Source organism: Vulpes lagopus, chromosome 8, assembly GCF_018345385.1.
Source record: "Vulpes lagopus strain Blue_001 chromosome 8, ASM1834538v1, whole genome shotgun sequence".
Classification (NCBI taxonomy): domain Eukaryota; kingdom Metazoa; phylum Chordata; class Mammalia; order Carnivora; family Canidae; genus Vulpes; species Vulpes lagopus.
The window spans coordinates 71,846,425-71,861,327 of NC_054831.1; the positions used below are offsets into that span (position 1 = coordinate 71,846,425).

The 14,903-nt window shown below is 45.5% G+C and overlaps 1 protein-coding gene across 4 annotated transcripts in view; it reads left to right on the plus strand.

Annotated features, from left to right (window-relative positions):
- The window catches only part of FRMD4A (FERM domain containing 4A), a 319,692-nt gene that overhangs the window by 26,548 nt on the left and 278,241 nt on the right, over positions 1–14,903 (plus strand). Inside the window, exon 1 of one of the 4 annotated variants that reach the window (XM_041767386.1) lies at positions 5,321–5,587. The exons of 2 other annotated variants lie outside the window; for them this stretch is intronic. In XM_041767386.1, the coding sequence (XP_041623320.1) occupies positions 5,429–5,587 (159 nt within the window). In that variant the 5' untranslated portion in view covers positions 5,321–5,428. Of the gene's footprint in view, positions 1–5,320; positions 5,588–14,903 lie in introns of those variants that run through there. One more of the 4 variants, XM_041767384.1, reaches the window with a different exon arrangement.

Genomic DNA, 14,903 nt, shown 5'->3' on the forward strand with positions numbered 1-14,903 from the left:
TGCTGGACTTTCCAGCACCCTCCATCCCGTCTTCCCGGAATCCATGTGCAGCAGCAAGGACAGGGCTCAGCCAGGGGAAACAGCAGGTAGCCCCTGAGAGTCACCCTTCCCATGTGCTACCACACCCCCTCTACTCAAAGGCATGTCCTAGAATTTGATTAGGAAAGCAAGAACACTACCACCTCACACCCACCAGGATGGCTCTAATCAAAAAGACAGGCGCTAAGATGGTTGGTGAGGATGTGGGGAGAGGAGAGCCCTCACACCCCACTGGTGGGAATGTAGGATGGTGTGGCTGCTGTTGGAAACACTGTGCAAGTTCCTCAAAAGCTTAAGCATAGAGTTACCGCATGATCTCACAGTTCCATTCCCAGGCATCTACCCAAGAGAACTGAAAAATGTACATCTACACAAAAACTTGTACATTAATATCCATAGCAGCATCACTGCTGAGAGCACAAGAGTGGGAATGATGGAAATGCTCACCAGTGGGTGAACGGATAAATAAAATGTGATCCATCCGTACGATGGGATTGTTTTCACCAAGAGAAAGAAATGAAGTATGGTACCTGCTACAACATGAATGAACCTTGAAAACATTATGCTTGAGCGAGTGAAGCCGATGGCAAAGATCACATTTATATAACATTTGCAGAAGAGGCACATGGGTGGAGGTAGACAGTAGATGTGTGGTTGCTGGGGGCAGGGGAGGGGTGAGAAAATGTGGAGTGGTGGTGCCAGCTCATAAGTATAGGCTCTCTTTTTGGGGGTAATGAATATGTTCTAAATTTAGATTGTGGTGATGGTTGTAGAGCCCATCAATATACTAAAAAACCATTGAGTTGTACAGTTGAAACGGCTGGAGTGCATGGTCCATAAATTATACCTCAATAAAGTGTTGGGTTTTGTTTTGTTTTGTTTTTAAGAATTACTAACAAAGAAGTATGGGCCTCCTTCACTTAAAGAATAAAGCTTCCAGCTCCACCCCAGACCAGCATTTTGGTTACACATAGAGTTTTAATCGTAAGAGCATTCAATGCAAGGAAAGAACAAAATGTGCAATAAATTTAAGCCTAAGTTTGAGTCCTCTGTTGGAAGTCAGGAGGCGAATGTAGAATTAAAATGTGAGTTAGTAGCTGAGAACTGAAAAGGTCCACATGTGGCACAGAAATGTTTGCTGCACAGAAAAACCGAAAGGAATCTGCTTTCTATGAAACCCGGAAATAGGGTTGATGGGTATTTCTGAACACAGCCCCTGCCTTCCCCTCTCTGTTGTTGATTCATTTATTTTCCAGCACCTTCTCAGGTTCACTTTGGAGTGAGTTACCCATTGATGCCTGTCCTTCTTTTTTTTTTTTTTTTTAAAGATTTATCTATTTATGATAGACACAGATAGAGAGAGAGAGGCAGAGACACAGGTAGAGGGAGAAGCAGGCTCCATGCCAGGAGCCCGATGCGGGACTCAATCTCGGGACCCCAGGATCGCGCCCTGAGCCAAAGGCAGGCGCCGAACTGCTGAGCCACCCAGGGATCCCCCGATGCCTGTCCTTCTAAGAGAACAGATCTGGTTGGAGTAAGCCTTCATTCTGGTTTAAATATCTGGACTGGGCTTTTTCTTTTTCTTTTCTTTTTTTATTTTATTTTATTTTATTTTAAGATTTTATTTATTTGGGGGAAGGGGAGAGTTTAGAGGGAGAGGGAGAGGCAGGCTCCCTGATGAGTAGGGAGCCCAAAGCTGGGCTCGATCCCAGGACCCTGAGATCATGACCTGAGCCGAAGACAGATGTTTAACCAGCTGAGCCACCCAGGCGTGGTCCCTGGACTGAGCTTTGATATAGGAGCAACTGCCCTTTATCTTCAGATTCTGTCAAAGATAACAAAATGCATCCAAGAGAATTTTTTTTTAAATGGTATTTGTGCCTCTCAGCAGCTGACTTTCACCTGACAGAGACCATAACAGTTCTCCATCAGTCTTAGGGCTGACATTTTCTAAAATAGGTGGGTAACTAATCACTAAATAATTAAAATGGATTACATTAGAATGCATTTCTGCATATATTTCTTGGGCTACTATAAATATACTTCTCCGTGTGCACGCAATTTCCTGTATCTTTATGTGTTTGCAAATTTCGTTCCTAATTGCGCTGCATATTACTTTCAACTTAGAGCTTTTCCAAGTCCTTCTCGAGGCGGTAATTATGTCTGAAAACATCCCTAGAGTCGGGCAAAGGCATTTATTGCTTTGAGAAGAATTCCTCTGTCTTTACAAATACAGTGAACGAGAGTCTGGAAGCAGGGACAGAAAACCCAGAGGCGGAGGTAGACACAGGGAAGATGAACAGCTGTGCAAGGCGGGGAGCAGCTGGCAGGGTAGGGGTGGCTCCGTGTGCCGTGCAAACCCCACCTGCCTCTCCTGCCATCACCCTGGGCGGGAGCTCCTGGCTTGGCCACACCTGCCATCTCCCCAGGTCAGCACCTGACTTAGAGTTTCCAGCCCCGGTCCCTTCCCAAATATGGAACCACAGGACCAAGACTTCGGTTCCCACTTGTGATGTTCCCCAGGGGGTACGATGGGCCAACACTCAGCAACAAGGCCAATCCTGCCAACTGACTCAATCCTCAGACTCTTTTCACCCCAAATGTTAGCAAGAAGAAGTCTCCTGAAAGGAGAGGTGACTCTGTAATCGCTCTTACCGGCGCCTTCCTGGTATCTCAAATGCTGTTCGTCACCCCTTAGTCACCCACAGGGCCACTGATTCATCACTCTTTAAAGTCTAGTGAGCGACTGTGTAAGTGGTAAGCTGCCCAGAAAAACCCTGATTTTCTATTACTTTCAAAGAAAGAATAAAGAACGTGGTTAGAGAGGGAGGAGTCACCAAGGCAAGTGCAGATCCTTCTTTTGCCTGCTGAGCCCTGAGATCATGTCCCTGTTCCATTACAATGTGCATGTGGTCTGAGCAGGTCACTGCCACCCTCTGCACTGTGATCCCCCAGATGCACACGCAGGCATGCATACTCAGACCCGCAGACAGACATACGTGCACAGACACGCATGTATGGACACACATACACACACACATCCATGTCTCGTTGCTTTGCGCACTCTAAACCCCTTTCAAAGCACGGGCTTCCTGGTCGATGGCAGTGGTGCTGTTTGCATGCACAACATCCCATATGCCGTCGAGGAAGCTGCCCCATCAAAGTATGAGTTACGGACCTCAAATCTCGGGCAGAATCAGATACGCTGAAGACACTGGGCAGTGTCCTCCCCCAGCACATCTGCTGAAGCTACCAAGCTCCACAAAGGACGTCTCTGTCCCCATGAGTGATAAAGATTTCAGGTCAGTTGGAGTAAGTCTTGCTGTTCTCAGGAACTAGTAGGTTTATATTCGGGAATGTTGTTAAAAGCTTATTATGGCACCTTTATACTTAAAAGATTCCCAGACCATAAGCTAAATATACATTTAACTTTAAAAATTGTTTTAAAGTCACATTGTTGAATCATAGAGTAAAACGGTGCCTTTAAAACTGCCCCTATCTATTCCATAATTACACGCTTTGGATAAGAGCTTGGTTCACAGCCAAAATCCCCAGAGGATGGAGAACATGAGCTCAGGGACACAGGCAAAAGCTGACTATGATGTAGCTTGCATTTGTTTTTTCTTGAGAATTCCAAGGTGGTTAACTAATGTTAATGGAGCAATCATTTTCCACATACTATTAGTTTTAAATTTTTCTTTTGTTTTCTTTTCATTCTTCCTTCCTTCCTTTCTTCCCTTCTTCCTTCCTTCTGTCTTAATGAAACAACCTCTGGTGGTGGAGTGTTTGTAGGAAAGCAAGATTCTTTAGTATCCCCTCGCCTTGTATGACAGAGTGTGTGGAAATAAAGGAATAACATGTAGGAATGAAATCATGTATAATGTTTTACCCTAGAGCTCTTACTCATGGTGATAAGATTCATCAAAGAGGAGTTTAAATGAAAATTATCCTCACATATTAATTAATTAATGTCTTTACCCATAGCAAAAAGGGAAAGGAATTAAGAGAAGATGGTTTAGAGAAACACAACATTGGAAACCATCACTAGAGTTTTGTATTATCAGGGGTAGGCATGTCCTTGACTTGCCTGATCATGGTAAGTGCACACACACAAAAAAAATAAAAATCAGCTACGGCCACACCCTGTGTTATCTACTTTAAGTATAGCACCTCATTATTTCCTCTTTGGCATATAACCACCTATTGAATTCAGATGCAGATGCCCTTCTGAAACAAGGTTAAAAATGATCAAAACCTGGGGCACCTGGGTGGCTGGCTCAATTGGTTGAGCATCCAACTCCTGGTTTCAGCTCAGATCATGATCTCAGGGTCAAGAGATCAAGCCCTGCAGTGGGCTCTGTGCTCAGCACAGAGTCTGATTGAGATTCTCTTTCTCCTTTGCCCTCTGCCCCTCCCCCCATGCTTGTAGTGCTCATTCTCTCTCTCTCTCTCTCAAATAAATAAATAAATCTTTAAAAATGATCAAAACTCAAAAAACATAATAGACATGGAAAATAGTTATACCCCATTTAACCGGATATCTTTCCTTGGGTTGAGGTCTTCATAGGGCTTATCTAACACATGATAGAGCCACAAGAGCTTTTGCAGAAAATGCCCCATCGTGGGGAGAAATGAGATATGTTGCCTTTACCTCTTTTATCTGCTTTCCCCCAAAATCACAGATGTTGATATTAAATCTGATAGATAAGTTTTCTTACAGCCCTTTTAATCCTAATGTAAACTTGGGAAATTTCCAAAGAAAATGCCTGTGCTTTTGTAAAGCACCCCCAGAAATAGCAACCCCTCCAGTGTTGGTATAAAGTTAGATTTTTGCTTCACCACACAGAAACTCTTTGCTTCTCTAAGTCTTAAAGAGTTAAGAGGATAGATGGAATGCCTTGGGAATGTTGGCAGGGGAAGCCAGAGCTCCTTCCCCTTTGCTTCTCACCCTGGATGGAATCTTGAAACCACGAGAACCCAGTGATAACCTCCGGGCTTATGCTCTTCCCTAAATTTTGGGTTGACCTGCCCCAAAAGTCAGTTCTGTGTCCAAAGCGGTTCCCCGACAGGGAGGGCTGTGCAGAGTGGGATCTGCAGAGTGAGAGACTTGTTTTTACCTTGCCCCTGGTTAGTTCCCAGAGACAGAGAGAAAGCATTTTGATTTAGGAGCTATTTGCTAATCCTTGAGGGAAAACAGTCCCTGCAGATTAGTGAGGGTAGAGGGAAGGTAGGAGAGGAGAGTGGGACAGAGGAAACAGAGTTATTTTGACTGCATTTTTCCCTTGCCTGATTAAATCTTGGTGACATTTGAACTTTGAGTTACTAAAAGAACACAGCCCTGTATGTGGGGCCTGGGACCAGAGGGGTAAAGGCGGGGCCTGGAGCTGGCATGGCTGCAGGGCTGCTTGGCTCGGAAGACCTGCTATGTAGCTGGGACCGTCTGCTGTGGGGCCTGACTTCCCGGGTCCTGAGGACGTGCCGAGGGGGACACCTTCGGGTCCTGCAGCTGATGCTGAAACCATGGTGCATCTCCAGGGCTGTCTACCAGGTGGGACTGAAGCTCTTCTTATGTTTCTTTGTAGCATCAGAAACCAGTGCGGGATGATGGGGGAGCAGTGTACGCTGTTGTCACATGTTTAGTATTTTGATGAGTGTTGTAATAATGGGGGAGCGGCTAATGGTGATCAAACATCATCTTCTAGGTACCAGGCACCGCGATAGGTGCTTCGTACACAGGACGCAATTCAGTCTTTGAGCAACCAGATAAAGTAGGTGCTTTTGTCACTATTTTGAGATGAGGTTATTGGAACTCAGAGAAGTTTATCATTCGTTCAAAGTCACGCTGCTGGTGAAGGACAGAGCCCTGTGATTTAAAGCAAAGGTTTCTGGCTATAAAGACAAGGATGCCTTTTCCGTGAGCTCATGTTCCTCTCACATGAGAGATGCTGTTTTCTCAAAAGATGTGCATGTGTGTGTCCGTGTGTCGGTGGGGGGTGGGGGGGGGCGGTGGCCTGCTAGTTAGGAGCCGTGGCCATGCACAGGAGGCAAGGAGGGAAGAATGCTGAGAAACAGCACTGAGTCTCTGTCCTCACCTCGCTGCCCTTTGCTGGCTTCCCCGGCAGCCTCTGAAGCCAGACATCCACACACGGCCTCTTCTTCTCAAGAGAGAACATTGCCTGCAGGAGGGTGGCCCTTCTTTTGAGTCCACTGGCTGGGGGTGCAAGGCACTTCGCAGGGGAAAATGAGAGGGTCTGCTGTCCCCAGCCATCCGTCCAGACTGGTGGCATTCCCCCAGGTTCCACTTGCCACAGGGACTGCCCCAGCTCAGACTGAGAGAAAGGACCAGACCTGACCAGGGGTGTGAAGGCAGAGCATTAAACGGGGGGCTCTTCCCCGGACTGCTCTCAAAGGGGCTGTCACTAGCTCTTCCTCCGTTGATGGTTTCCCTCATTAAGTCAACTTGAGTGGTTTTGCTGTCTTGGTTAGCTGGCTCACCACACTGCTTGGAACCAAGGACGTACAGCTGGCCTTTGTGTTTTTAGGCATAATTTGGCATCATATAATCCCTTACTGAACTGTCATGGCTAAACAGTGCGGGGCCATGTGGCCTCCCCTCCCCTGACCTCTCCTCATGGAATGTCTGGACTCACTGAAGGGACGTCTCCTTGGAAGACGTGCCCAAGAGCCCTGCGTTGATTTCACAGAGGGACACAGCCCTCCAGGGCTCCCACTCCTGCTTCTTCATCACCTCATCAGCAGACGGGGTGCACACGGTTCAGGTGGTTTCTGGGAAAGAGCTCTTTTTCCAGAACTCTTGTGTTTGAAGGGCACATACCTTGAGTGTTACTACAAACAGCAAATCTGTCTGTAATAGATCAGAAAAGAAACTTGAAAGCAGTCTTCCCAGATTTGACAGTGGGCTGAAAAATGCATACGGTATTTCCAAACCATGAGTTGTGAATCTGAAAGAATCCTGGACAAAATCTCCCAGGTGGGAGAGTCAAGTAGTCAGGTGGTTGGTCTGCCCATCTGCAGCTTTTCCTGTACTTCTGGTTGGCATTTGGTATAATTCCATAATCAGGATCATTCTAATGATCTAATTCTTCTTAGCTGTTGCTGTGATCGCACATGAGCCTGGGGGTCTCGGGTCCCTACCTGGATCTCCCACTTTATCTCTTGTTTGTCTTCTCTTGTGTCTCATCAAGTTATATAAAAACCAAGACTCTACATCAAGTAAGCAGGGTGGGCTAGCCCCCACTCAGGGGGCTTTTTCCAGGACTTCCCTTAACTTTGTGAGTGTCCTGAAGAGAACACTGAATTATTGGCCTCCAGGCCTGGAAAAAAAAAAAATGCTGCTGCTCAGCCTTACCTCAATTCACCAGCCCTGTGAGAAGCTAATTGCACATTGGGCTCATTCACCGCCTGCCTGTGGCTGAGCCAGGCTGGTCAGCCCGGGGCCAATGCCTTTGACCTGCACAGCCTTGTCCACAGCCAGCAGGTAATGCCCACACGTGCCAGGGGAAAGCAGTCACTGAGCAGGGAGCCAGGATGGCAAGTCTAATCACTGACCCAGGGGTCCAAGTTGGCAGCTTTACCTGTTCCCAGCCCCCACTCACGCTGGCAAGCAGAGTTGATTTGAAGGGACATTTAGAATAAAATACTGGCTCATCCTCAAAAGCTCACAGCCTCCTGGGGAAGAATCGAGAAACCAAATAATTGCATTTTGACTAATAACATCCTCAAGGTAAGAGCAGAGAGAAACTAATGTTGCTAGGGGAAGACTTTACCAGAAAATCTTGTATTCTCTCACAGCCTTTGCTTCCTCCCTTGTAGAGTAGGGGTGATAGTTCAAAGTGGTGCACGGATTGAGTAAGAAGGACACGTTTGTGAGTGTGCTACGCATACCAAAGAATGTAGAAATGGGACGTGCTGGGTTTTTTTAAATATATACTATACTCTTAACTTTTTTTTATCTTGGGAAGAATTCATCGAGAGTGTCCTTATGAGGTAACTAATGGCCATTCCTATATATTTTGTTAAGTCTAGGTGCTCTCCTTTATTCACACCCTGCTTCCACACTCATGACACTTCTGGCACCAGGTGTGGGGTGTTTCCACACCAAGCAATTAGGGCACAGACTCTCAAGAGCACAGACTCCCCAGGTTAGGAGCTGCACCCCCACGTGAGATGCCAGTAACAAGTAGTAAGTCCCAGATTACACCTGACTTCTGTCTGACTTGGCTACAAATCAGATGGTCCCCGGACCCCCTTCTTGGGTTCCATCATTGCTAGGACAGCTCACAGAACTCAGGGACATGCTTCTTATGTTTACCAGTGTATTATGTGATGAAGGCTATGACAGAGGATTGGGATGAACAGCTCAATGAAGAGATACACAGGGGTGACTGGGAGGATTCTGGGCTCCTGTTCCCCTTGGAGTTTGGCTTGTGCCACCTTCCTGGCCAGTAGCTTTGTTCACCAGACTGGAAGCTCTCTGAACCCAGTACTTTTGGGATGATTCTTCATGAAGACATGATCAATCATTAACTCTATTAACAGTCCCTCTCCCCTTCCTGGAGGTTGGAGGGGTAGGGCTGAAAGTTCCAAGCTTCTAATTATAGCTTTCTGGTGCCCAGCCCCCATCCAGGAGCCCTGCCAGAGTCGCCTCATTAGAACAAAAAACACAGCTACCACCCAGGAAATTCCAAGGGATTTAGGAGTTCTGTTCCAGGAACCAGGGTCAAACACCAAATAGTAGAACAGAAGATGTTCCCCGTGCTTTTATCACTTAGGAAAATTAAAAGGGTTTTAGGAGCTCTGCGCCAGGAAGGAGGTGCAGGGACCAATATATATTTTTCCTATTATTTCATAGCAGTGGTTTCATGGTTTACAGTCTCTCTGTTGGCTAAAGTGGTGGCTGTCAATCCTGGCTGAACTTCAGATTCAACTAGGAAGGTTTAAAAACTCCCCATACCCAGGCCCAACTCTCAGAGATTCTGATATAATTGATATCAGAAGTGGAGTCTGGGTATTGGTCTGTTTTTAAAGCTTTCCAGGTGATTCTAATGTGCCAGCGGGTCCCTGAGCAGGAGGCCCAGTCTACTGTCAGACACTAAGCAGATGTTGGCAGAACCACAAGGGGCCACCTTAAAATACACTCATCCATATATTAATTTCATGAGCCCCACCTTATACCTAATGATTCAGAATATCTAAGTATCGGGCCTGGCAATCTGTATATGATCCACAATATCAGAAAGAACCACTAACGGAAGACAAAAAAAAAAAAAAAAGCATTATATGTCCCCTAAAAAGTGAGGGTTATAACTAAGGATGAGATAATCATGAGAAAGAATTCAGTTCATTTTCGGCCCATTGCTCGGCACGCACATAGCGCTCCATAAATGTTAGCAGCTTTCCGTGTCACAAGAACGAACATGATCACACAAGCTCCCACAGAGGTATGGTGGTCAGTGAGCACAGCGCGACCCCTCTAAAAACAGGACGGCAGCCCCCCGGGGCAACCTGCCTCGTTCCCAGATCCCCATCACTCTCCAGGCAGGTGGGAGGCAGCGCTGCCCAGAGCGCCAGCTCTTCCCCACAGGGACATCTGCCTTTCTGCAGTGGCTGGCGCTCAGCACTTCTTTCTCACATCGCTCTCTCGGACCAGGCCTCACTGTGGAGCCTACAATGGATACAGAATCTATAATTCGATAATCCAGGGTAGGGACATTTTGAAAGAAAAATAACTAAAAATTACTTAAAAGAAAAATAACTTAAAATTAGGCAAACTTAGGTGTGAAGGGAAAATCACAGCCCATTCCGATGTAAGAAAGCAAACACCATAAGCATCATGAAATCCAGAGAAATGACGTGTCCGTTAATTAACTGCCTGACGCATCGCTGTTACCCTTCTTTGTCCTGTATCTTTTGACTGCCTTACTCCGTGATCTCTTCTTCCCTAGGCAATCACTCTCTTCTGCTAGCACGGCTGATCAAAAAGTGTCCCTTCATTACTGTTAAGCTAGAAAGCTTTCTTTCAGAGGCCCAACACGTTGTTGGAAATAGTGTGCAAATTTTTTAGAATTGCTGTCAAATTTGGAAAGCCTTCTGCCAGGCTTCATTTCCATATGATCCGTTACCGAACATACTTGTTTACAGTAAAAGCACAGGTACGTGCCCTCTAAACACAGGAATTCTGGAGAAATTCAATTACATTCTATTCCCTTTAATAAGAAAAAAGAAAATTATAGGGTGCTTTTGTGATTGTGTATGTTGTATATTATATATACTACTGACAGAGGGAAAACCTTCCACTCCTTGACAAACTCCTTACTTATAATTTTACCTGTCTGATAGTTGGAAGGTTTCTCCACAGACTAGATTCTGGCTCTTAGCATTTCATTTTATTAATTTTTTAAAAGATTTAATTTATTTACTTGACAGAGAGAGAGAGAGAACACAAGTGGGGGAGTGGGAGAGGGAGAAGCCGGCTCCCCGCTGACCAGGGAGTCTGATGAGGGGCTCCATCCCAGGCCCCTGGGATTGTAACCTGAGCTGAAGGCAGATGCTTAACCCACTGAGCCACCCAGGAGCCTTTGGCTCTTCGCATTTTAAACTTTATTTCTCCTGTGTGAATGGAGGTCACATACCTCCACAGCCAAGTGCTATAACATGTAGTAATATCTGCATAAAATCTCTCTCTGGTCTGTTGTGGATGACACAGGTGTCGGTAGCACCTAGGGGTGAGGAAGCTGGCTAGAACCCATTTCCACACTGGTACAGCTCACCTCCACTTTTTCATAGCTGGAAATGACTGTGAGCCTCATACATACATATATCCCACTAGACTCAAACTACATGTACCTCAACTCAACTTTACCCTTAGCTGAATTCCAAAACTGCCCCCAGCTACCTCATCAAGAGGGAAAGTTTAATAGAGGGGAGGGCAGTGCAGAAAGAGCCATGAGTCATAACTGATGACAATTAAAATAGCTCACTTCTACAAATATGAGTATTTGCACATATTGCCAGGAATTGTCCTGGAGACTTGGGAGAGACCCCAAGAAGTAAGGAGCCCTGAAGTTTAAGCTTCATGATAAATGCACCCCTGTACCCTTCCAGCCACCCCCCCAACCCGCCTTGGTTGTGCAGTATGAATTATAGGAAAAATAAAATAAATAAGACCAATAACCTGAATTATTGCCATGCCATAAATTGCTTCTGGCCCCAAAGATGGGGATCACATATGTTTGGCATATGTGAGCCTGTTTTAGATTGTGATAGTTTTTTTAAGTTGGATGTCATCAGTTTTTTTAAAAATTTATCTTTTTTATTTTTGGTCTATTTGTAGAAACTGCACTCTTCATGAGAGTTGTCAACTTTGTTTCTGCTTTTTATTTTCTAATGCCTGCTGAACAGAGCACAAAAGGGGCGACACACCTGGTCCTCCTGACTTCAGGATGGAAGCTGTATCAGAGAAAGTAGGGCTGCAAAAATGTCCCAGGGCACATTCCCATCTTCCTCCAGGAAGTGTGGTCTGTTCCATGGTCTTCAAATTATCTGTGTTCACCCATCACTGCTGCTTCTGGGAGGAAACAGGGCCCCATGGCCCTCGTGACCACCCGAGTATCAGGAATCAGGGAAGAGTCCTTTTTAAATCATATGTACCAGTTCCGTCGCAGTGCTCTGCCCCTAGCTCTTCATGCCACAAGAGCCAGACCTGCAATGATCTAGCCACACTGGGGCAAGTGAGCTGATCCATGAGCTTGGCCCTACCCTCCTGGGATGGGGTGAATTGTCCAAGAGAAAGGTGTGTGTGTTTTCTTCCTAGTAGAAAACCTGTTTCTGAAACTGAGAGGTTCTAGAGATGGAACTATTCTGAAAGTGCAACTCTGTCAGCTGTCTGCATGATGAGTTATAGTGATGTCAGGGCTGCATTGCCCTAACAATGAGCAAGTCCTCCAAAATGAGATTGGGTTTTTCACCGATCCATCCGTATCTTCTGAAACAACTAATACAACCAATCTGGGACCGGTGGATTTTGCCATAATTCCAGCAAACGTTTCCACATGTGGAAAGTTAGGCTTTGATTCTCAATTTGCTATTTTGGCTGTTCCCCTTTCATCATTGCGTTATGGCAATGTATGTTTTCAAAGGGCTGTGCCCTTTGTATTATTTAATGCCTACAGATGGCGTGGGGCTTAGCGTTTTCTCCAGTGATCTATAACATGTGTTCCGGGTAAAGGGGGGGGGGGGAGGAGGTTTGCACCCAGAAGAACAATTAGCTAGTATCATATGTCTTTCTAAGTTTTGTCAAGTCTGTGCATTTGTGTGTTTTACCCTTTTCTGCCACTCACTGGTTGGTGCCTGTCAGTAAAGGATGATGTGTTTGCGTTTCCCCGAGCGCTTGAACGTCACACACCCTACCTTTTGCAGCAGTCTGTTCCCACATTGACACGGAAGCACGTCTCTGCAATCAGACCGGGAGCAAAACTCCCATTCTTGGATTTTCTCATTCTTCTTTGATGTGGACAGAGTTTGCAACCCATGTAAGAACTCGATTTTTACTTTGTTCGTCAAATATTTTTTGAGTCTCACATGTGGTATGTTTTCATCCTCCAGGAAGGCATTTTCCTCAGTTCCAGTAAGAAAGTAGTACTTTGGAGGTTTAAAAAGCCGCCCTCCAGTCAGTTACTACCTCAGCCATCTCTCACTTTGGGTGGGTCCCTCCCAACACATGCTAATCTTCCAAAGCACTGTGAGAATCAACTCAGAATTTTAGCTTCGGACCAATATCAGACTCCCTTTGGACAGTAGGGGCTTCTCAATTCTCCAGAGGTAGGGTTTGTGGATAGTAATCCCATTGGAAAGGGAGTAACCAGTGTTTCACTTAAATTGTACATTTGGGTGTCTCTGGGTTGGAGCTGATGGAGTCCACGGGGGCCCTAATTTCTCTGCCATCACGTGAAAAAATGATAACTAAATCAAGAGTTTTTACCTGACATCCTCAAAATGTCCCATTCTTCACAAACTGGTGTCTTTTCAAAATCCCATCATAGGAGAGATAATTTTTCACACTTCTTAACTTCAAGAGAACTACACAGGCCTATCTTTTTTTTTTTTTTTTTAAGATTTGATTTATTTGTTGATGAAAGACAGAGAGAGAGGCAGAGACAGAGACGTAGACATAGATTCGATCCCAGGACCCCGGGATCATGACCCAAGCCAAAGGCAGATGCTCAACCACCGAGCCACCCAGGCGCCCCAGGCCTATCTTTGTTATAGTTTACCTGTACTTTCCTTTCTTTCTGATTCTCCACACCACTGGGAGGTGTTATAAGTAAAGGGGACCACATCCAGGCTCCGGGAAGCTTGTAGTTGGCCTTCTGTGGACAAAGATTTCAGGAGCGATGCTAGACATTTGCTCTGGGGGCAATGCTCAGCTATGCAAATTTGAGTGGATTCTGAGTAGTCTCTTCAACAGAGTCATTTGGAAAACGAGCTGCTGCAGCCAAGTATTCTAAGTTACACTTCTAGCTTTTACAGTAAATCTGGGTATGGCCTATGTCTGCCTCAGCTAGTCCACTAATTAAAAGTGCAGATTCACTCATTCATTCATGTGTTTGCCCATCTATCCAACAAATAATGAGCAGACACCTACTATGAGCTATGTTCTGGAGATGGGATGGTGGACAAAACCAGACATGATTCCATATACTAATAGAGGTTAGATGCCACTGGTGGAGAGCTGACATTCATTCATGCATTGGCACTGATATAATAATTATACAAACTCACATGATATTACATTCATGAGTCAATGTTTGAGGACAAGGTACCTGGTCGTGTAAGAGGATCCAATACTTGCCTGTTCCTAGATGTTCAGGGAAGTGTTCCTGAGGAGGCAACCCATGAACAGAGATCTTAAAGACAAGTGGGAGTTAACAAGGCTAAGAGGTAGGAGGGAGACGGGCAGGAATAACATGATTCAGAGTTGCTGCGGTACACAGAACAAGAAAACGGAATGTGTCAAGCCTTCTATCACCTGTCCTGACTTAATAGGTGTAATGTGTTTCCTATCATTTACGATAATGATACTGCTTGACCAGTGTGGTCACTGGGTGCTCTTGACTTAGCAGCATCCTAAGCCACCGCTGGACCTTCTGAAAACCAGCTGGACTATTTTGGGAAGGCCCCACCAACCAGCCTCAGCTGTAAATTTTCTTTTTTCTCAAGGGGATGAGGTCATCCACACACCAGATGGGTTCCCAATAAATGATGATTGTGCAATCTGATTATTTTCATGTCATGCTGACTCCCTTTGGAAGATGGAAACAGGGTACGTGGTCCATATCATCTTTCTAAGTGAGGAGAATTTCCTCAATAGGGTGGCACACCCTGTAGATTGAGAGAAAATATGTGCGTTAGAACTATCTGCCCATTCTGCTATAAGGGCCCACTAAGAATCAATTCATTTTTATCATAGGGCACATCAGTTAAAGTAACTTGGGCTTCTGCAGCAGGTACTTTGGAAATCTAAGTGACTTGACATGACAGAAATTTATTTCTCACTCATAGTAAGTCCAACAGTGTTCTTGGTAGACAGCCTTCCATGGGATCACTCAGAGTAATTTTATGACTTTGCCTTCTAATAGGCACCAAGTGACCTATTCATTTACCAAAAGAAGACAGAGAAGGGAAGCACCCATCAGACTTTTTTAGGTGTCAGACCAAGCAATGGCAGTCTTCCCTTCTATTCATATCCCATTGGCCCGAACAGTCACATGACTACCCCCAACAGGGACACTGAGAAGAGCAGGTGCATGGACAGCTGGCCCACCCATCACAGAGGATCAGGGCAT